Source organism: Daldinia childiae, assembly GCF_008694065.1.
Source record: "Daldinia childiae strain JS-1345 chromosome Unknown Scaffold1, whole genome shotgun sequence".
In the NCBI taxonomy this organism is placed as follows: domain Eukaryota; kingdom Fungi; phylum Ascomycota; class Sordariomycetes; order Xylariales; family Hypoxylaceae; genus Daldinia; species Daldinia childiae.
The window spans coordinates 1165162-1186714 of NW_022984642.1; the positions used below are offsets into that span (position 1 = coordinate 1165162).

Consider the following 21553-nt stretch of genomic DNA (forward strand, 5'->3'; position numbering starts at 1 on the left):
CGCGTCTATGTGTGCCGGGCGCTTTTCTATATACATGTTTATATGCATCGGTATAATATACCTTATATACAGGACTTGCTGTGTAGCTAGGTTATATGATATCCCCTCTATAGGGAATCGTAAATTTAGTTTTTGTCTATAACCCCGAATAAGTTGTTGAGCCACTTCCCAACTTGCTCGTTGTCGACTTTGGTCTGCCAGTCGGTGATTTGGTGGAGATACGCCGATTCAAGAGACGCTGGTAGGTCTTGTCCGGAGACCTCGGTGATCTGTCCGTGGCGTACTGTCATTGCTGCGCGAAAATCTGGGGGGAGGTTGTCTGGTAAAGATGGCCTGGGACGAGGGTCATCTTCGGTTGGGTGCGTGGAGAAGGTAAATTGTGGTGTTTGTGTGTATATCCAATCTAGGGACTGTTTTGAGAGTTAGGGGGGTTATTAATTTCTTATTCGTTGACTTTTATATTTAGACACCAGGGGGGGAGGGGTGAGACGATTCATAATTTCTAATAGGACCCCTTTTCTTTCACTTTTACTCTCCAGATATAAAGAAGATTTCGGTGGAAAATAAAGACATACCTTGAGCTCAGCATATCCTTTTGCGATAGCTTGAACGTCATTCAAAGCTTCCTCGGCGTCCGATACCCAAATAATCTCGGGATCAACGTTCCCGTACATAGCGCCGAACTCAGCGACGACGGCCTCCTCGAAAGTGGTCGTATCCTGTACCCCTACGTTGCGGATTGGGCTACGCACGCTTTCAACACCTCGCGCTTTAATAAAGGGGGCTGCGGGGGAACGTAGGAGCGGCCCTACAAGCGGTAGGTTGGGCGACTGTAGGAGGCACGTGCCATGGTGAAGAGAGCGTAGGCGTGTCAGCTTGTAAGCCGAGCCCGAAATCTTGAACGTTTGCGGTTGTGTCTGTGTCTGCCCGGGAACGTCTAACACTATATCGTGCCGCTCATTGACACGGGATCCGGACACACCGAGAGAGTGCAGCGCTTGCACAACCATGAAGGCATGTTTGTTCCGATCAAATGCGGCCGGCGGGCAGATTACGCTATAGTTCACATTGCCCGAGTCATGGAAGACGGTACCACCCCCGGAGCGCCGGCGCACGAGAAGCACTGGGCCTTCACTATCGTCGTTCTCGTCAACGACATTACTCTTCCCCGGACCAAGAAGTCCCAGATTAACCTCGACCCATGGATTCTGATTGCGGCCGACGACAATACAGGGACGGTTTGTGTAGAGAAATAAGACGACGGACTCCGGAGGCGACTTCTGCAGTAAGAAGTGCTCAATGGACAGGTTGAGATAAGGGTCTGTCGCCCGTGATATGTACACTTGGACTCGGTTGGCGGGATGTGAGACGGCTTCCGCGCTGAAGAGACGGCGTGAGGATAATGGGATATAGGGTCTTATACGCGGCCTGCTGAAAGGGTTGAGAAAATAGCGTCGGAGAGCCATACGGAAGGTCGGGATTGGGGAAAGATGCTGAAGCTACTTTTCACTTCATCTTATCTTCTACTATTTTGTCTCATTTTATTTTATTTCATCTTGTTTAATATTATGAGTGGTGAGATTTTTAGTTGAATTAATGATGAGGGCGCACCTCATCCCAAAGCTATCCCAGAACCTCAGCCCAAAGTCTAACCCAATCAAGCAAGTGTGGACCTGTTTTCACCCCAATAGTACTAGCGCACCCAAAACTCGACTACCATTTCATTAACATTATATTTATACAAATATATACTTTTATGCATTATTATAATATTTAATGAAATATAAATAATTTTATTTTAATTAATTAAAAATCAATTATTAATTAATTATTAATCGATTATATATTAATTAATAATTGATTTTTAATTAATTAAAATAAATCAAGTAAAAATAAGGAATAGGTAAAGGCATATATTTAATTGATTGAATTTTATTTACTAAAACTTACCTAAATGTCAAGCGCTATAATATAAGGGACTTAGTGATTGTAATGCGCTGTAATTACAGGGCATTTAGGCTTATATTTTAATGAGACACTAAAGTTCACCCCAAAGTCACCTGACGTAAAGCTCACCCCAAAGCGGGGACCCTGTCAGTTGTAACCAATCAAACCTTCGGATCCAAGGTCTTAGCTTTTGCCAAATCGGGTTAGACTTTGGGCTGAGGTTCTAGGATAGCTTTGGGATGAGGTGTAGACTCATTAATGATAAGATGAGATTTGATATTGACACTACCTAGACAGTCGTGCATATGACGAAGTTATGTACATACAACCCCCTGTCATCCCGGGACCCTGCAGCTTCTTGTGTTACCCCATATTAAATTTTTAGAAGCAGGGACTTTATCGATAACAATCGCGGGGCTTAAATCGGAGAATGTAGAACCCCCACCATCGTAAGACCTCGAAAATTAAATCGTGTCCTTGATCCGTTTGCTCTTTGACTCAAACGAACAAAGCCTCCTATCGCTTTAAAGGGACCAAGACGCAGTCCCAGAGGATCAATAAAGCGAACCTACTAGGAAACTCATAAGAGGACTCATATCATATCCTAATCCACCAATTGATTAGTTTAAATAGTTAACTCTTACCGAGCCATCGCCTACTTTTTAAGCATCACAAGATGTCGACCTTTGGAGATTTCTTTCGGGTAACTACGTTAGTTTTACCACCCAATTGACCTCACAGCATGTCTCTAACATATCTTTTATAGCTACGGCGAATCTCATTGTCGTTCGGTAGGATGTATCGTTGATGGTTGCCCCCCAGGCATGGAACTTACCGAGGACGATATTCAACCTCAGATGAACCGTCGCCGCCCGGGTCAGAGCAGTATCACAACTCCCCGGAACGAGAAAGATCGAGTAGCCATACAATCCGGTACCGAGTTCGGTATTACACTAGGAACTCCGATTGGCCTGGTGGTCCTCAATGAAGATCAAAGACCTAAGGATTATGGAAATAAGACAATGGATCTTTACCCGCGACCCAGTCATGCCGATTGGACTTACCTCGAGAAGTACGGTGTTAAAGCGAGCAGTGGTGGTGGAAGAAGCTCAGCTCGTGAGACAATTGGTAGAGTGGCAGCTGGAGCCATTGCTGAAAAGTATCTTAAGCTTGCTTACGGCGTTGAGATTACCGCTTTCGTTACGTCTGTTGGCGCCGTTCATATGTTCCCGCCCACACCCGAATATCCGACCCCCAGTCAAAATCCCGCATTCATGGAGCTAATCCAGAATATCGACCGCGAAACAGTCGACAAGTTCTTACCCGTAAGATGCCCGGATGAACAGTCTTCGCAAAAGATGGCAGATTATATAGCCGCATTCAAAGAACGCAACGACAGCATCGGCGGAACGGTGACATGTGTTATTAAGAACGTTCCAAGTGGGTTGGGAGAACCGTGCTTCGACAAAATAGAGGCAAAGCTTGGACATGCTATGCTCAGTATACCAGCGACTAAAGGCTTTGAGATCGGCTCCGGTTTCGGCGGTTGCGAGGTACCGGGATCTATCCATAATGACCCCTTTATTAGGGCACCGGAAACTCCTGCCAGCCCAGACACGGGTGCCGGACGGGCTGGAACGCCTAAACCTAAACTTACAACTAAGACGAACAACTCTGGAGGCGTTCAGGGCGGTATCTCAAATGGAGCGCCCATCTACTTCCGAGTCGCTTTCAAGCCGCCTGCCACCATCAGCCAGGCACAGACTACAGCTACTTACGACGGTGAGTCTGAAGGCGTGCTAGAAGCTAAGGGGAGACATGACCCTTGCGTAGTTCCTAGGGCGGTGCCTATCGTTGAGGCCATGGCGGCGCTAGTAGTTATGGATGCGCTGATGCAGCAGATGGGACGACACGAGGCTAGGAGACATCTTCCGCCTCTGAAACAGACGGTACCGCCCGCGGATAATGGTGTTTCTATGGATACGAAATAAAAGTTTGGGGATAGATAAAAACCGGATTACAAAAAATATAGCGGGATAAAATAATATGATTCGTCATTTTTTGGTTGTTTTTCTTTTTCAAGTTCTTTCCAATCATAGAACATAATAAACGCCACTTAAGTTAATCGGCGGGGGTTATCTCTTTACATAACATACTCTCTGCAAAATAACAAATATATCCTTTGCCGAGACGCCACCAATGTGGTTATGGCATCCACAACATCAATACCCGAGACATGTCCTCTCTTCAAACTTCCCCTACATATCGTCGCCGCCATTCTTGAACAGACAAGCTCAGTCCAACAGCTATACCTTACTATCTTAAGCCATCGTATCTTCCGCGATGCATTCTACGAAATTCCGCGTACTATTGTCGCTAACTTGGTTGCAAACCAGATCCCTTCTGATATTCTCCCTTTCCTTATAACGCTTCTAGAGCTCACTAAGATCCCCTATGATGATGATCTCGATGACCTGCTAGAACACTTACAGAGAAACGTAAAGGAAACTAACGCCGCATCCCTCGTCGATTTCTCGCTGTCGGATTACGCATTTATAAGTAGACAATATGCAGTTTCCGACTCGCTAGCACAAAGCCTAGCAGATGAAGTGACCCCTATTCTCGCTGATAGGTTAGGACTAGGCCGCCGTTCTTCGAACATTACACCGCAAGAGAGCTTCCGTTTGAATAGAGCATTTCTGCGGTACCAAATCCTATGTACCTGGGTATCTCGGTCAGATCACTCAACTTCTCGCCTAGAGCCCAACTGGGAATCCTTCTTTAGTTCCTGGAGTATATTAACCGTAGCCTTCTCCCCATGGGTTAATGAACAATTTTTATGTGTTTATTCCTACTTAGAGCGTAAGGTTACTGAGGGTGAGTTCCATAAGCGACACTTGTGAGAAACCTGGTCTAATCCTCTCTGTCATTCCCTAGCTATGGAAGAGCTTGCTGTACATGATGTAGCATGGAGCCAGCACCAATATGTATGCACCAGCGATGAAGATATAGGAGATCCCGAAATACGATGGTTTGTGAGTTTATCTCTGTTATAATCGATTGTCGTGCTCTTATAGCTACCATTTACCTCTAATCCAACTTCGAAAGCTTCTTCAAGGCCTCGAATTTCTGAGTTCCGTAGTTCGCGCAAAAACCTACGATGAAAAGATTCGCCTCCTCCACTTGGTCGACTTTCCACGCACGCCGGACACAAGCAGAACTTCATTTCCTGCCGAACATCCCAAGGGTTTTAATATATATATAGTCCCAGATCTCGGTATCAGAGATCTTGATACACCGCTAGGTCCATCCGCCGCGGATCTAAACCTGGATCAATTAACTGGGCCTTTGGACGGGAAGTACGACTCGACTAATTCGATCCCATTTCGCGTTTGGCTCGCTGCTCTGGTAGGGAAGTATGCTTACTGCGATGACACTCGGGACTTAAGGAACTTTTGGGACTGTGCGTATACCATATGGGACTATGCCAACGTCCCCGGAATGGATATGCGGGAGAAATTCGACGAGGTACATCATAAATCGCGATACTTCCAGCGCAAGTCTATGAATGACTGGATGGAACACTATGACTCGCCATCTTATTGGCAGATAACCGATATTTACCTTGCAGGAGGGTCAGGATATTGGCCAGAGGACGATTCAGACTTCAGTAGGATTAATGGGTTAAGTGAGGAAAAGAAAAGGGAGCTCTTGGATAATTGGCAAAATGGGATAGTCTCAGGACAGTTTTGGCTACTTGGTCTTCATAATGATTAAATGAGGAGAAGCTTCTCATAAAATAAAGGGGGAACTACCTGGATCTATATCTAGTTTCTTACTGTTACATGGGAGAAGTGTCCGAGCTATATATATGGTATCGGCCTGGAGACTATACTAATAAGAGTATTCCTGCGTGTAGACTTGGCAAGAATTTTAAGCCTCTACGGCTAGATAGAGTTCAACATAAACGACTTCTCGCAGGCGAACTGAAAAAAACGCCGTGAAAATTAAGCTGGCATTTATTGGTAAATTTTTACAAGGAAGCAAGATAGATTTACGGAAACCAGAGACCATCGGATTTATTATACGCATAAAACATATTATGGTTTTCTCTTAACTAATCATTCTCGGTCCCCCTTTTATCTGACTTTTAGAATTACTAGACATATTCTCCCGCCATGCAAGCTACTTTGCGAACTCCATCTTTCCACCGTTGAGGTTGAAGATCTGAAGCTCCCCATCCTCCCCTACTTCGCGACGGCCCTCGGCACAACCTATGGTAGCGATAGTCAGCAACAATTATTAGCATAATAAGACGGAAAGTGCCTGAGCAGATTTTGAGAAGCAGTAATTCATCGGTCACCCGGATCAAGAACGACGATTTCTTAAAAGGGGCTAGAAAATAAGTGGCACGAATTATTCTACGTACAGCTGCTGTACTGTGAATAGAGAAAGTTAGCAACGATACAGACATACACTTCGTCTAGACGTCTTGAATACATATGGAGGGGCTGTAGACTTACGACACCGTAGCATAGTTGGTTTAAACAATCGTTGACTTCGCACGTCAGGCAGCCAGGAATACAGCAGTAGCTCTGGTACTGGCGTGATGCAAGCGCGGGAGGCTTGGACGGCCCGGCGTTGGTAAGGAGAGCTAGGGGCATGATGGCAATGGCGCCGAGGAAGTAGACGAAGGTGGAGGAATGCATTGCGAGCGAACCTCTCTACACAGATCGAAGCTGTGTGAAAGTAGATGGATGTGTTTATGTCCGAGTCTATTGTTGAGTTTCTTGGTGAAAGCCCTTTGGAATTGTGTTGATAGGAGACGGAATCTTCTCTCTTAACTCGTTCTGAGCAGCTTTCTTTATATAGACATTCGTAAATAATTACTGCTGCGGATATCCTTTACGAAACTAGCCATATCGTCTGTATCTGCCGACAATATCTGATTGGAACGACTGATCCTATTTTCATAAGCCACTATCAGTTTGTTCTCTTGGAATGGGATACGATAGATAGACAACATGTTCTCATTTGCTGCTAACATTGGTCGACCAATAGCCCCCGCAAGCAATCAACTAAGCAAGGAGTCACTACTATTCACCACTTACATTAACTAATGAGCTAGTCGGTAGTCGAGCGGCGCACTATCCCTTGATGAGATTCTGGGGTCATCCTTATGACTAGGTACTGATAACGGACGAGTAGGAAACTTCCGGGAAGCCTCGAGCTTAACTACCTAAGTATGGCAACTGACTTTATTCTTTCTCTATTTGGTATAGATATTTCAAGTGAATCGAATGAATAGCTTCTAATGATATATCCTGTGGAGTTTAAGGGGTAAATAATGTGGAACAATCCCCTGAGTCGGGCTAGGCACTTTCGATTTTTCTCTCGTACATTTTACCTCTAATACTTGAAATATTCACCAAATTACTACTTGATAGTGGCTCTAAAGAAGAAAAGATGGGTTTGACGTGACAACCTTATTATAACTTGGGTCATCAGGTCTGCGACGAAAGTAAACATAAAGAAAAAATAGAGAGAAAAAAAATAATAGAAAAAAAGAAAATAGCAAAAAAAGCTAGAACTCAGGACTCGACCCCGAATCGATTGACCAGAACAAGTTGGCCTTCTTGCCGCCTCTCATGGAAATCGAACCTAAGCCCCTCGAAAAACTCCTCGAGGAATTATTTCTATCCCTACTTCCTTGCCACTACACCACGGCCATGTTGGTTTCGATAGCGCAGATCAGGGGTGAAAGAGTGGTTGCCTAAGGGCCTATTTAAGTCGACGGCGGGGTACGCGATATTGCCTGGCAACGGGCAGCTGGCACAACACTGAGGAATGAAGTACATTGTACTGGTACATATTTACAGCACTTAATTCTCGCTGTGATAATTCTTCTTCTGATTCTTTAGTTGCCAACACTTGATCATACTGGTATCGAAAATAGTTGGTAACCTGGACTCCGGATCCTAGGTGCATCCTCAAGAGCTTAATAGACATGCCTATATATTTGTAGTTCCCTACCCTCATTACCTTTGTATTTCTACCAAACCCCTATTCAAGCCTTGCCCATGATTTTAACTTGATATTGCTATGCTTGATAATACACCCCAATATTCCGCCGAAACGTGCAATGGATGAACGCCGTAAGCCATTATTCTAATCCCAGCCATGCAGTCAACGACACCTTAGTCCAGACTCCTCTAGTATAATAGCAACGAGTAAACTTCCACCTCCCCGTCCCTATCACACACTCCCCTCCGCATACAACCCCTCCTCCCGAATCCACCCCGCAACATCCTCACTAACCAGCCTCCCCAACGCCTCCCAATCTCTCCTCAGCACCGCCTCGCGCACCTTCGTACTACTAACAACCTCCTCGCCCTCCGTCCTCCCCTCCACCATCTCAATCCGCTCCGCCCACCCCGTCCTTCCACCCACGCGCTCCAGCCCCCCCTCCCGCAACTCCCGCACATACGCCCTCTGCGCCGCAGCATCGCCCCACTCCGCGTCCGTGCGCATCGTCACCCGCAGCTTCGAGTGCGCGAAGAACGGGTCGAGAGACCCAGCCATGGACCCGTCGGGATAGTACTTGGGGTCGAAGATGCGGATGAGCGTGTCGAAGCCCGTTAAGAAGACTTGCTCCGTCGCGTTGGGTTCTCGGGCGTAGAAGTCTGATGTAGATATGGCGCTTGCCTTGGCGTGGAAGTACGGCTCCGTTGTTACTGCTATGTCCACACCGTCGCACTGGTTTTTTTCTGCTGCTGCTGCTGCTGAGCGCAGTAGGTCCTGCGCGAAGATGTACATCATGGCTAGCCGTTGCGGGAAGGCGGCGGGCTTGGGCGCCTTGTCGGCGTTGTTGATGGCGAGGAGGAGGAGGACTCGCGATTTATAAGTGCTGTCATTACTAGGCTGTCCGTGTTCTGAAAGAGCGGATAGCGCCATACGTTGATGTGCGAGAGTAGGCGGGTTGAAAGAGGAGTCGAGAACAAGAAGGGATTTGGGAGGGGTTTGAGGTGGGTGAAGAGATGGTGCTTCGGCTGGCGTAGAGGATAGGGAGGAATGAGTTAAAGAACATAATACGCGGAAAGTCGCATTGGATATCTGGTAGCTCTTGAGAGCTTGGGTGAAGACGGAAACGAGATTTGATGGTAGTCGAGCCATTGGAGAGTTGTCTATTAATGACATTTCTATTACATTTGTCTAAAGGGTGTATATATAAGACTAAAGCAGGGTTAGATGTTACTAACGCTATATGAGAGAGATATATAACATAATAGAATTCTGGGCAACAACGATTCATATAGCGATGTTGAATGTGAGGGTAGTGAAAGAGTTGATAAGAGGTGGGATGAGAAAAGTGGAGACGAGGGGAGGTTCCGAAATCGTGGTATGCGGGTAATCCCGTCTTAAGTGGGTACCTATCTACCTAGGTACCTGAGAACAAGGGTTCTGTCGGGACTTGCCCCCCTATCAGACCTAGACTCGAAAGACAATGTATTGACGGCGCCATTGTTGAATAAATATTATAATCAACATGAATAACTTGTACATATGCTTTATAATAAGACTATGTACCTAGGGGTAGGTTATCTCGACATGATTTAATTAATCTCGTAGTGTGAGACGCATGCTTTCCTTTTAATGAAATAAGTAACCTATGTAGGTAGCTATAGGGTATCGTAAGTGATCAACCAGTATTCCAGAACGCCTTAGTGCTTCAATATGCGGCCCTGTTAAACACAGCTCGCCCGCTAGATACTTTTAACGAATTTCCGGTTCTCTCATGAAGTCGGGGATACTCAATCCGCCATCTCCGGGAGTATACTTCTTGGACTTGGCTTTTCGATCTCGCTTATCTGCAGCGAGCTTTGATATCGCCTCTTCGTCGTGGTCGTGGATGTTCATTGCCGCCATTCTATCGCGGTAGTCGTCGATTGCTTCGACCATATCCTCCACAGGATTGTTCTCCGCAGTATCTGCGCTATCGTCCAAGGCATAGACTTCCACTCCGCGCATGTGCGTATCCTTTCCGTTCTGGTGATTTTCGAGGACGGTCACTCGAATAAACCAGCAGCATAGTGAGTTGCCATCATGTCCGCCACCAGCTCCATTGATGGGTACGTCAACCCAGCCTTTAGGCTGATTAAATTCCATTATGGTGTACGGAATGTTCATGTTGGGGCTAAAGCCGGCCGTAATTTGGAGCTTAGTAGGCGTATAACTCTCATCGAGCTCATAATCTAGGTAGAGTCTAAACTTGCGTATCTCTACGCGCTTGATGAAATGAATATTTAATCGATGAGGTTGTAGCCCATCGGACCTAGGTAATATTACGTTAATGGAATTAGCGTGCAGAAGCAGGTGAATGCTTACTGCCAAAATTGGTTGACATCGTCATCCCGAAGTTCCTTGACGCCACAGCCGGGTTTATAGCTGCTGACCGTAAAACTAGCTAGGTTGCTGATTTCCTTTAAACCGACTAGGGACGCGTCAAATGCGGCATCTTCGTCGTGGCCTTCATCATCTTCGTCCAATTCTTCTTGATCTATCTCGTCCCCCTCAAGGCCCTCGATATCATGACCCTGGTCGTCTTCGCCTTCATCTTCCTCAAAATGCTCGGTGTCTTCTTCGGTAGGAGCTGCAAAATTGTAAGGTGATGAAATTGACAAGATATGAGAAGATGCATTGCTTCTTTGGTCTTCTTCAATAGCGGCCTCATTGCGAATCCGAAGTAGTACGCGCCATAGCTCATTCTGGGTCACTGTCGGCTGTGATAGGCCATGTCCACCTGGGGATGAAGCTGAACGGTCTCTTCCGAAACCTGGAATATCCATGGTGTATATGGAATGGACCCTAAGGGTGAGGAGCGGATAGAAAATAGAAAATAGTGAAAGGAGAAATAATAAATGAAAAAAAAAAAAAAAAAGCAAAAATTAAACGTGAAATTCAAGCTGACCTTGAGGTGTCTGTAAGTCCATTGTCCATTGCAAGTCACGCCTTGCACCACCATTTAAGGCAGAATATAGGCCGGTTGTCTCGGCAGCCCCGGCGCGGCTCGGGTCTCCGGGGTAACCTGGTGATGCCCGGGAAACGCGGTCTGGTCGCATCAAACGCCGTCGAAACTCTTCTTGCTGTTGACGGATGCTGGCAGGGTTTCTAGAAGTGCCACCGCTGCTACCAATGTCTTGAGGTTCCATTATTAAACAGATAATAAAATCCACAAGTTCATCTAAGGTTAATGAACAATCCCTTATTCTTTCAAATTGGTTTTCATGAATAGGGTTCTATAGAATGTGAATTTGGCGACATGAAATTATTGACGTATTGATGTTTTTATATACTTAGGTACGAAGGTATTAAGTAGGTTCGGTTTACGACTAGCGCTGTTTTCTATTGCTAATAATTATATATCATACATAGGATATACATTTATATACTATATTTATCTAACGAGCTTTTAAAGTCTTATCAAATCACGCCTTTTACACCACTTCTGGCCTTCTATTTTAAGTTCCTATTACTTATGTGTAAGACACAAGGACTACTGCTATCAATTAATTTAGTTATTCATTACCTACCTTATACGAGCATGTATAGCTCTTAACCTAGTTTTTATCTAGGTTATGAAGCTATCAGTTTTTTCTTTCTTTTTTCCCACCTGGTTTATTCACCCATACCCATTAACCTGCTTCACCTTGAGCCACCACCGAGTATCGAAAGGGACGATCACAGGTAGATACAGTGCTCGTACTGTAAGATATACAACATATGTCATTGAGTTAATACTTTTAATTCGGTACATCATTTGGAATGTATGAGATGTTTTAAATCGTAGGTAAGTAAAGTCTTTCCTACTTCAATGCTGTTTCTCATCCATCAATCCCCTCTAATCCTACTTTATGCTATGTATGTATATAAATATAGGTACATACATAATGTATATACATATTTTATAGCATGTGGGTCCACTACTTGTATGTTAACCGCTAATATCGGACCAGTACATAATAAAATATAGTGCCATGTATGAAACTTTATAGTTAGAAGTACTTGAAAAAAATGGCATTTACTTCGGCTGATGTCATTGGGCGATCGTACCGACTTGGGGTTCCCCGAAACTTTTGTGCTACAAACACTAGAGAATTGCTGAGGGGCAGCAGCGTGGTTCGCTCTAGTTGCTCTAACTTAAGACCTTCCTTAAGACCTTCTATCATTTCTACAACATCTCTCCTCAAAAATTCAACACGACAATATTGCAACTCATCTTCATCTATCTCGTCAATATCTGTCATACGAGCTGATTGCTTTTTTAAGCCATTAGGCAGGGGTCATCTGACACTCGCGCCCTACCGGTCATTCTCTTCTTCAACACCTGCCAAATCTGTCGCTTTAACAGCTCTTGATTCGCAACATCATTCTCAACCCAGATCTAGGCCCCACAACAACTCTCCCAATTATCCTGTCTACTTGCAACGTGGGGTTGCCCCTCTACATATAAATATACCAACACATCTACCAAAAAGCAGGTCTTTTTCTTCGTCATCCCAAGTCTGTTGTTCAGCCCTTATACCTTCGTCCATCATGGCAGACCGAGACATTCTTCCCTCTACCGTCGTCCCCTCCCATTATGATCTCTCTATATCCTCCTTGAAGTTCGACGACTGGTCTTTCCAAGGAGCAGTGGATATTCAAGTCTCGATCACGGAACCTGTCAAGGAAATAGTCATCAACTCTATTGAGCTCAAGCTACACACTGCCAAAATCACAGTCGACCACACCAAGTCCTCTCAGTCCCTTGAGACTACTACTTTCAACTATGACGAAAAGAAGCAGCGTGCAACCCTCGTCTTTGCTGAAGAGGTTCCTGCCTCTCAAAAGGCTACTCTCCATATCACGTTCCAGGGAATCCTGAATAACGATATGGCGGGCTTCTATCGGAGCAAGTACCAGCCTACAGTTCCCGCTGCGGCCTCAGTACCTAGAGACGATACCTTTCATTACATGCTAAGCACACAATTCGAGGCCTGCGATGCCCGCCGGGCTTTCCCTTGCTTTGACGAGCCTCGGCTAAAGGCAACTTTCGACTTTCAAATCGAAATCCCCGAAGATCAGGTTGCCTTGTCCAACATGCCCGTTAAAAACACTTCGAAAGCCAAAGATGGCCTCGTAGTGGTTTCCTTCGAACGGACTCCTGTCATGAGCACATATCTTCTTGCCTGGGCCATTGGCGATTTCGAGTACGTCGAAGCACATACCGAGCGACGATACAATGGAAAGCAAATCCCCGTGCGTGTGTACACCACCCGGGGACTTAAGGAGCAAGGTCGATTCGCTTTGGAACATGCGCCTAAAACTATTGACTTATTCTCGGAGAGCTTTGGTATCGATTATCCCCTACCAAAGTCTGACTTGCTTGCCGTCCACGAGTTTACGCACGGAGCGATGGAGAACTGGGGTTTGGTTACTTACCGTACGACGGCCGTCCTTTTCGACGAGAAGACCTCGGACGCTAGATTCAAGAATCGTGTCGCATACGTCGTCGCTCACGAACTAGCCCACCAATGGTTCGGCAACTTGGTCACTATGGACTGGTGGGACGAGCTTTGGTTGAACGAGTCATTTGCTACTTGGGCGGGATGGTACGCCGTCAACGAATTCCACCCTGACTGGCAAGTCTGGGCTCAGTTTGTCAACGAGGGAATGGAATCAGCGTTCCAGCTTGATGGAATGCGCGCATCTCACCCTGTTCACGTCCCAGTCAGAGATGCTCTAGATGTAAACCAGGTCTTTGATTCCATTAGCTACCTCAAAGGATGTTCTACTTTACGAATGTTGGTCAATCATCTTGGAGAGAAGACTTTCCTTCAAGGAGTCGGGGCGTATCTAAAAAAGCATGCTTACGGTAATGCCAAATCTGAATACCTCTGGGAGGCGCTGGCTGAGGCCTCTGGAGCTGATATCACTGGTCTTATGGGTAACTGGATAGAGAAGATTGGTCATCCCGTATTGACTGTTGCTGAGGAGCCTGGACAGATCTCGATTAAGCAGAACCGGTATCTATCAACAGGCGACGTGAAACCGGAAGAGGATCAAACCATATGGTGGGTACCGCTCTCCTTGCAAGGTAAGGTAGGGCAGCAGGACATTCAGAACTTGGCCCTCACTGAGAAGAGTACGACAATCCGGGATATCGACGACAACTTCTATAAGATTAATAGCAACGCCACCGGTTTCTACCGAACAAACTACCCTCCAGCTCGTCTTGCGAAGCTTAGTAAACAGCTTGATCGCTTGAGTAACGAGGACAAGATCTCCATTATTGGCTCTGCGGCTGACTTGGCCTTCTCCGGCTACGGTACCACACCTGCTCTTCTCTCTTTCGTCGAAGGTTTTAGTGGCGAGACGAATCAGCTTGTCTGGGCTCAAGTTCTAGACTCCCTCGGGCTAGTTAAGACTATTTTTGGCGACGATGAGGCTATCAAGCGCGGCCTTGAGCAGTTCACTCTAAAGCTTGTTAACAACGCAGTAGAGGAGATTGGTTGGGATTTTCCAGAAGGCGAAGACTATCTCAGGAGTTTGCTGCGAAAGAGACTTTTGCTTAGCGCCGCAGCAAACGGCCATCCACAGTAAGTTGCCCTGTTACAAGATCGCATACCTCGTTTCCTTGTGATTAAGACTACGCTATGTTTCATATACTCCGTTTCACCTGCTAATAAATGGTTCAGAGTCGTCGAAAAGGCCAAATCATTATTCGAGGCTTGGGCCGATAAGGGAACCCCTCTACCCCACCCGAACTTGAGGACCGTAGTCTACCGTGCTGGTGTGAAGACCGACCCAGCAAAGGCAGTGAAGGCTCTCAAGAAAGAGTGGTTCACCGGGGCATCTTTTGATGGAAAATTAGTCTGCCTTGCATCACTAGGCCACGTCCGTGACCCCGACCTCATTTCTAGCAGCGTCCTACCCTTCAACAGCGACCTATCCCCACCAGCCCCTCCGTCCGAATCAGTACCTTCAGGTGACATGCATACCATTGGTAGCACCTTGGCGACCAACTCAGTTGCCCGTCCAATCCAGTGGAAGTACATCCAGGACAATTGGGAGAAGTTAACGACCAAGATGGCGAATCCGGTCGTTCTTGACCGCTTCGTCAAGCTCACACTTTCGAAGTTCACTGATGCCAGGTACATCGACGAAATTGATACCTTTTTCAAAGACAAGGACACAAGCGCCTTTGACCGAACCTTGGAGCAGGTCAAGGACTCCATCCGTGGCCGAGCCGCCTACCGCGAGAGAGATGCTCAGGTCATCAAGGAGTGGTTAAGCGCCAATGGTTATCTCCAGTAGAGAGAATCTTTGTCCAAGGTGTTGTTGATATATCTATGAAACCCATGAAACCCCCTCCATGAGTTGCAGCATTAAACACTATATGAGATGAGACCAATCATAAATCAAAGCTATAATTCATGCAAAAGAATAGTAAATAAAAATTAACACATCATATTGTGCAACTCCATATTGATCCTAACCTAGAGAGTTGAGATTTTCGTAGTACCAGTTGTGCAACATGACAGCTCATCATCAAACTCAGTCTTACTAGTACCTAATTGTAAACTACATTTTCCTTTGGGAGGGAGAATTTAAAAAATCGTGTCCGCCCTAATTAGTCTTCACACTCAACCTCCTTCTACAGGGAATGAGTAATATAGCACTAAGTCAAGAATATGATATTCTCCTCTTCTTTAGTATGACTTAGTTATATAGAAGAAGAGATAAATAAGTCAAATAAGCTTTCTCTTCGCTTTTGAAGACTTCGAAGCTAAGCACATCATTATTATCATTATCATTACCAATGTAGGCTTCTTGAATTATTATTATAGCAGAGAACTCTAACTCTCGTGGCAAAGCGTCTAGCGCCAGCCAACTCGAGCCCCTTTCTTCCCGAGGTCTCTCTAATATAAAGTCTAGAGCCTCTCACATCATATGATCATTATACGCGGTCACACGCAACATTACAGGCAAACACAAAGCAAGCAAGCAAGCAAAAGCATGTATCCTCATAATCTTGGTCTCATTAACCATTTACGCCAACCGACTTCTTTTTTTTGCGCGTCTCGTAAATGCCAACGAACTTTTGGTACAGACAAACAAGGAATCCTGTCCCCCACCAACCCGATGCGCGGTGCGGGAAGAAAGCCGACGCCAGTTTGTGCCCACCCTGTTGTTTCCCTTTTTATAAAGTCAGAGGGCCGATCCAAACGCATTTGGACAGCCCACCAATCCCTTTTTTTGCTTTACAATTATCCTCCTCGTGAATGCATGCGCGGGGCACCGAATGCTAGTGCTTTTAATATCGAAATTATTCCTGTACAACCAGACGGGCAGAGTCTAGATACGGTCGAGTGAGAACGAGGTAGATCAGCGCCATGACTGTCGAGCCAGGAGCCGATCCCGAGAGATGCGGCAATAAAATCGACGAGTACCGGCACGAGACTGAATCCTCTACGACTCTTCAGTTCGTGGTCTTCCACCACGTCCCATCCCGCCGCGGCCACGACCACGACCGCGTCCTCGTCCCTCTCCGTGTCCTCGCCAGCCACCGCGGTAGTCGCCTCGGCCACGTCCTCTCCAACCTCCTTCGCGATCACCTCGCGGTCGGTTGCGCTGAACTTGGTGAAATCCGTCGTTCGCTTCCGCGGGGGCGCGAGACTAAATAATAGTTAGTAATGCTGGACTAGAACATCTCCTTAAAACATTTTAAAGGTATGCTAAGTAAATATCTATTTACTAACCTCCGGTGGGTTCTCGGGCTGTTCATCGGCCCAAGATTGGACATTGCCCGCCGATGCGGGGGTTGCTGTTAGGCCGGTCTCCGTTTCGGTAGGATCTCGAGGGACCTTAACCCACTCTTCCTGGGAAATGGAGGCGCTCAGGTCGTTGTTAGCATCCCATTGAGACTCGGCGGCGGCGTTAGCAGCATCATCACCGACGTCTGCATTCTCAGGGACGCCAGGTGCCGATGTCGGTGTAGATTCGGTGTGACCGTTGGTTAATGGGGCCGTAGCTCCAGTACTGTCGATCTCGGTAAGACCGGCATGGGCAACAGTTGGGTCAGTTCCATTGGCGGTCTCGACAGGAGCTTCCGTAGGTTCAGCGGCTGCCTCAGCAGCAAACAGAGTAGCATGAGCCGCAGACACAGCCTTAACTTGGGCGACTAAGATAATGTTAGTAATAATAGGAGAAGAAGGTATATGAAATACACGAACATGTAGTCTGAAGCTCGTCTCCGCTAACACTGGTAGTCTTTTCTTCGGAACCTTCGATAAGCTTAATCATAGTAGAAACAGCATTCTCGTCTCCCGAATAGACGTTAAGAAGAACACCCTCGAGCGCCATGTTCTCGTCCAGGCCAGCGTCTGCCTCCTCTGTTCTTCGAGCCGCGGCTAGTCGAAGGAACTGCGACAGTACCAGCAAACTATCATGTTGGGTCTTCTTAGAGTCGGCTGCGGCTTGCTCCTTAATCTCGCTAATCGCATCGGCCTTCTCCTTCTCGAATCCCTCCGTCAAGGACTTCTCTAAGCTAGCCTTCTCAGCTGCGATGCGAGTTCGGTATTCCTCGTCCACCTTCTTATACTGGGCAAGTTGTTCCTCGAGCTGGGCAAGTTGAGATTCCAGTTGGGGTTTCTTCAGGCGCTGAGTGCGCTGGTCGGCGTTGATGATTCTAGCATTGACAAGTTCATCTAGTGATTTGTCTTTGTGCTGATCGATTATGATATCGGTCTTGGCAGAATTGGACTAAAGAATGATATAGTCAGATGCAAGCTCCACCAAGTGGTAAGTGATGAGGGGGAGGGGTGAGAGAGGAGGGGAAGACATTTGTATTAAATAACTTACAATCTTTTTGTTTAGGTTACGGATGTTCCTAGTAAAACAAGTTAGTGAGATGTAAAGCGTTAGAATGCGACGATATCACACTGACTTCTGAAGCTCACGGACGTAAGGGCTTTCGGAGCTATCATCCTGACCTTCTTGACCAGCGATAGAGCCAGCCTTCTCGGGCACGGACAGAGCAGATGGGGCTGGAGACTCGGTTCGCTCAGCCTTAGCCTTCTTCTTCTTTGCAGACTTGGACTCGGTCTGAACGAGAGGGTTCTGAACTGCAGAAGAAGGCATAACTAAGGGTAACGGTTTAGTCGTGTGCTCTGCGGATTGGGTAGGTAGGATATTTTTGGGGGGGAGCTTGTTTGCTCAACTTGGCGAAATGTAGGATTCAAGGTTAGTGGGAAAGAGAAGAGAGATGCAAGTTCTTGCGCAAATATATTCTAGAGGAAATTTTTTTTCTTCTTTTTTTGGGAGATTATGGTTCTAGGTAAGGTAACTAGGTGAAGTTGTGAAGTTGTGAAATTAGAGGTTGTGAGGTTGTGGTTTGTGGTAAGATAGGGCGAGTTTGGAGAAATGATGCAGTTGGTGCAGTTTTTGGTTGGACTTGGTTGGTCCTAGTCTTAGTCCTTTGGTCTTTTGGGTTTAAAAGTGGATATTATTTTTCTGCAAGTGCGAGGTTTGGGTCCAAAGCTCGAGATCGGAATTTTTTAACCAGGGTTACCGTTAGCTGCTTACCCTAGACCCGCCCTTTATTCAGGGCCTAACACCCTCTAACCTTCTCCCCTAATCCAACGTCTCATGCAACGGCCCCGACCTAACAACTGGTAAGGCCTGAACCTTAGGTAGCAGCGTTAGGTATGTAGGTACTTTTACCCACCAACGAAACTTGAAGAAACTCCAAGAATTATAGAATCTTTAGTACCTAGTTTAGTTTGTACTGCGCAACGTTTCACATTTTATTTAATTAATGCCTCTTATATCAAGTATTAATCCGTTTCTGTATAGCCGCCCTTGGGTTTCCATGTATCTAGATAACCAGCTTAGGTATGGTCGTGTTCTGTATCTTCAATAAATACCATACTTGAAAGCCTTCTGCCAGCGTGATAGGCAGTAAGCAAGGCTGAGCATACACGATGTATGCGCTATACCCAAACCACCAGCACCAGCGACTTCCACCAAGTCCGACTCGAAGAGGCCTAATGCCTAATGTACCTAATCCACCCATTTGTTACCTCGCGCAAGGCGCGCTTGATCGAGGTGAGACAAGAACCAAAAAGGCGCACTTCAACTATGTCTAGGCTCGGAATACGCCAAACATCCTCATTGGTTGGTTCATGATATATAAAGGCAGGCCACCATAGTTCCGATATTGCTTGGTAAGCTCGTTCTATTTCATCCTTTAAATTTGGCCAGGGTATCCTTTAAGCGCATCAGTAATTCTATACTTTACCTTTACGAAGAAATCGCGTTAAAAACTTACCGCAGTAGCTTTCTTCACGCTCCTAGCACTTATCCCCCTTTCGCCAGCTTGTTTCCCGTCAATAGCCGCCTCCTTCATAAGTCTATAATTTAAATGGTCAATATCTTAATGAAAAAGAATTTGCAATGTCAAAAAAGGGGGGTCAAGCCGTACGTTTGCATGAAGAGTACATAGTCGAGGAATATCTATAGCGATGCGCATCTAATTAGAACGCGTCGTAAACGCGGGTCAAGATAGTAAAAGTAGACCGGGCCAACTTTACCATAACATCGACGTTCTTGCTAACGTTGCAGTTAGAATGCGCTTTCACAATCTTCTTCACCGTCGCCCTCGGGTACATCTTCTGCCCAGGAGCCATTTTAAGTTATATTAAATGAGAAAGACGAGTTAAGGTGTTGTCATGCTTTGCTTATTAGACCAAAGGCGTTTAAACAATAAATTGTAAACTCGACTTGTTGATTTTGAAGATGGCAGCTAATAAAAGCCCCACCAATCGGCATTGACTGACAGCTGTACGCACATTAGAGGTACATAAGTACTGTACGTACCTTGGAAGGAGCTTGGGCCAGATACCCACCCTTGAATTGACTTGCAGCTTCCACACAGGAACATGGGGCAAATCCAACAGCATTATCACGTGGTATTGTCAACATCAATTATTAATCAGTTTAAGTACTTATTATAATTAAGACAACCTCTAATGGTATTATTAAGTAAGGTTATTATTGGCAGGTTGCAAGGTCGTTCAACCAACTAGGTTACAAGTTTTGAAATTAAGTATAGTTAACCAGTAGTTACCTAAGAAAATAACAAATGTTATCGTGGTATTAGGCCAAAGTCTTAAGATTTGGCTTTGTACCTGTGGCTGTGTACACCAAGAGACTTACATTGAGTATAATTGTTACATCAATCAAATAAACAGATATTAATAACAATATATGTTAACTGCAAATAACCCTTAATATAGATATCATATCCTGTCAAGTTAAATATAAAGTCTTAGCTTCGTACAGCTAAGCGTGGTGTATAAAGTCGTAGAAAATTGTAAGGAATAAGACGGACCAAATGCCCAGCCCCTATCCATATAACTACCTAGCTAGATCTGACCACAAAACGAATGATATTAAAATGACAATAATTCCCTAACCACCCCTACATCTTCCCACAATTATGTGCTGTGTGTTTGATTCCTAGAGGGACCCAACCCCATGTGTTAGTCACCTATGTCGTCCGTGTGGGATTAGCAGTTATCATTGAACTCCCAGTTGGTTACGTTGAAACCATTGGGAAAACTAGGTGGGTGGGTATTACCAAGAGGCACCGCACTTGTGAGGGCTAAGGAGTTCTGATTATGATTTTCGTGCTCTTGAGGCCAAAGATTAGAATTGTATGCTGAGACGGAGTCATTATTATATGTCTCCGGTGCACCAAAGCCGTATGAAACGAGAGGCTGAGACTCGACCTCGTCATTTAGCATAAAGCTAGGCATATAAGTCATTGACTGTGTATTCGGAGGTGCCGAAGAGAAGTCGATATTTTGAGAATCGTATGCATACTGCTGTTCGCCATTCGTTTCGCCCATACTACCGTCTGGAGATAAATACCTCGGCGTACTGAGCATACTCACTAGGCGATTGGATTCAAAAGAATTGTCGGTCACATTTTCCGCTAGAATATTAACATATCCGCTCTCTAGTGATTCAGTCATCTGTGCTTCGGGATATGTGTAACCTATGGAGTTTTGTCGGTATTGACGGAAGGCTTTTGGTCGTGCTAGAATTTCCTCTATCCCATGTTGAAATAAATTCATGATCATCCCGGAAAAATACTCCTGGCTCGCGATCGAGTAAGATGTTTCCTGTGCGAGAAGCAAGCTGATATTCCGGGCAATATTCCCTTTGGTGTATTCGTACTGATCATATACTTCGTAATCTTCTGCAACAGGATCAAATCCTATTTCGAGTTAGTTTAGCAATAGTATGGATGGAAAGGGAATGGATAATACTATGATCAGGTATCTTCTCATCGCCTGGGAATAAAGCTTTCCACAAGGGTCCCCATTCTTTAATATTTTGATTGGCTCCCCTACCTCTTAATTGCGAGTCAACTGCTTCTCCAAACCCATCTTCAGGATCACAGTCTAGAGTGTCCGTTCGCGATGATGATCCAGGTGCACAAGGGCATCGTCGATAATGTATCATTAGTTCAGAACTCGACGAAAACTTTTTCCCACAC

General features: G+C 45.7%; 7 protein-coding genes across 8 annotated transcripts; 2 read left to right on the forward strand and 5 right to left on the reverse strand.

Moving 5' to 3' along the window:
- Positions 1-125: 125 nt before the first annotated feature.
- On the reverse strand, positions 126-1466 carry GL218_00288 (putative lipoate-protein ligase A; the record flags this gene model as incomplete). The annotated part of the gene is made up of 2 exons (XM_033576701.1): positions 126-410; positions 576-1466. The coding sequence occupies 2 exons, from the start codon at positions 1464-1466 to the stop codon at positions 126-128; spliced, it is 1176 nt and encodes a 391-aa protein (XP_033442287.1).
- A 1157-nt stretch (positions 1467-2623) lies between these two features.
- On the forward strand, positions 2624-3938 carry GL218_00289 (Chorismate synthase; the record flags this gene model as incomplete). The annotated part of the gene is made up of 2 exons (XM_033576702.1): positions 2624-2658; positions 2714-3938. The coding sequence occupies 2 exons, from the start codon at positions 2624-2626 to the stop codon at positions 3936-3938; spliced, it is 1260 nt and encodes a 419-aa protein (XP_033442288.1).
- Positions 3939-8202: 4264 nt separating this feature from the next.
- GL218_00290 (uncharacterized protein) lies at positions 8203-9120 on the reverse strand (the record flags this gene model as incomplete). Its single annotated transcript, XM_033576703.1, has 1 exon — positions 8203-9120. The coding sequence occupies one exon, from the start codon at positions 9118-9120 to the stop codon at positions 8203-8205; it is 918 nt and encodes a 305-aa protein (XP_033441750.1).
- Positions 9121-9720: 600 nt separating this feature from the next.
- Positions 9721-10793, reverse strand: GL218_00291 (Anaphase-promoting complex subunit 10; the record flags this gene model as incomplete). The annotated part of the gene is made up of 2 exons (XM_033576704.1): positions 9721-10279; positions 10333-10793. The coding sequence occupies 2 exons, from the start codon at positions 10791-10793 to the stop codon at positions 9721-9723; spliced, it is 1020 nt and encodes a 339-aa protein (XP_033441749.1).
- A 1747-nt stretch (positions 10794-12540) lies between these two features.
- GL218_00292 (Aminopeptidase 2, mitochondrial) lies at positions 12541-15303 on the forward strand (the record flags this gene model as incomplete). The annotated part of the gene is made up of 2 exons (XM_033576705.1): positions 12541-14585; positions 14685-15303. 2 exons carry the CDS (start codon positions 12541-12543, stop codon positions 15301-15303), a joined length of 2664 nt encoding a protein of 887 aa, XP_033441753.1.
- Positions 15304-16256: 953 nt separating this feature from the next.
- GL218_00293 (uncharacterized protein) lies at positions 16257-18129 on the reverse strand (the record flags this gene model as incomplete). 2 transcript variants are annotated; one of them, XM_033576706.1, is made up of 5 exons in its annotated part: positions 16257-16625; positions 16749-17170; positions 17223-17751; positions 17851-17878; positions 17936-18129. In XM_033576706.1, 5 exons carry the CDS (start codon positions 18127-18129, stop codon positions 16257-16259), a joined length of 1542 nt encoding a protein of 513 aa, XP_033441752.1. The 2 variants fall into 2 exon arrangements, with proteins under 2 accessions (XP_033441752.1, XP_033441751.1); XM_033576707.1 differs by having other exon boundaries at positions 16459-16665.
- Positions 18130-19230: 1101 nt separating this feature from the next.
- On the reverse strand, positions 19231-19676 carry GL218_00294 (Histone-fold domain-containing protein new1; the record flags this gene model as incomplete). The annotated part of the gene is made up of 4 exons (XM_033576708.1): positions 19231-19257; positions 19319-19400; positions 19472-19503; positions 19581-19676. 4 exons carry the CDS (start codon positions 19674-19676, stop codon positions 19231-19233), a joined length of 237 nt encoding a protein of 78 aa, XP_033441847.1.
- Between the last annotated feature and the right edge of the window lie 1877 nt (positions 19677-21553).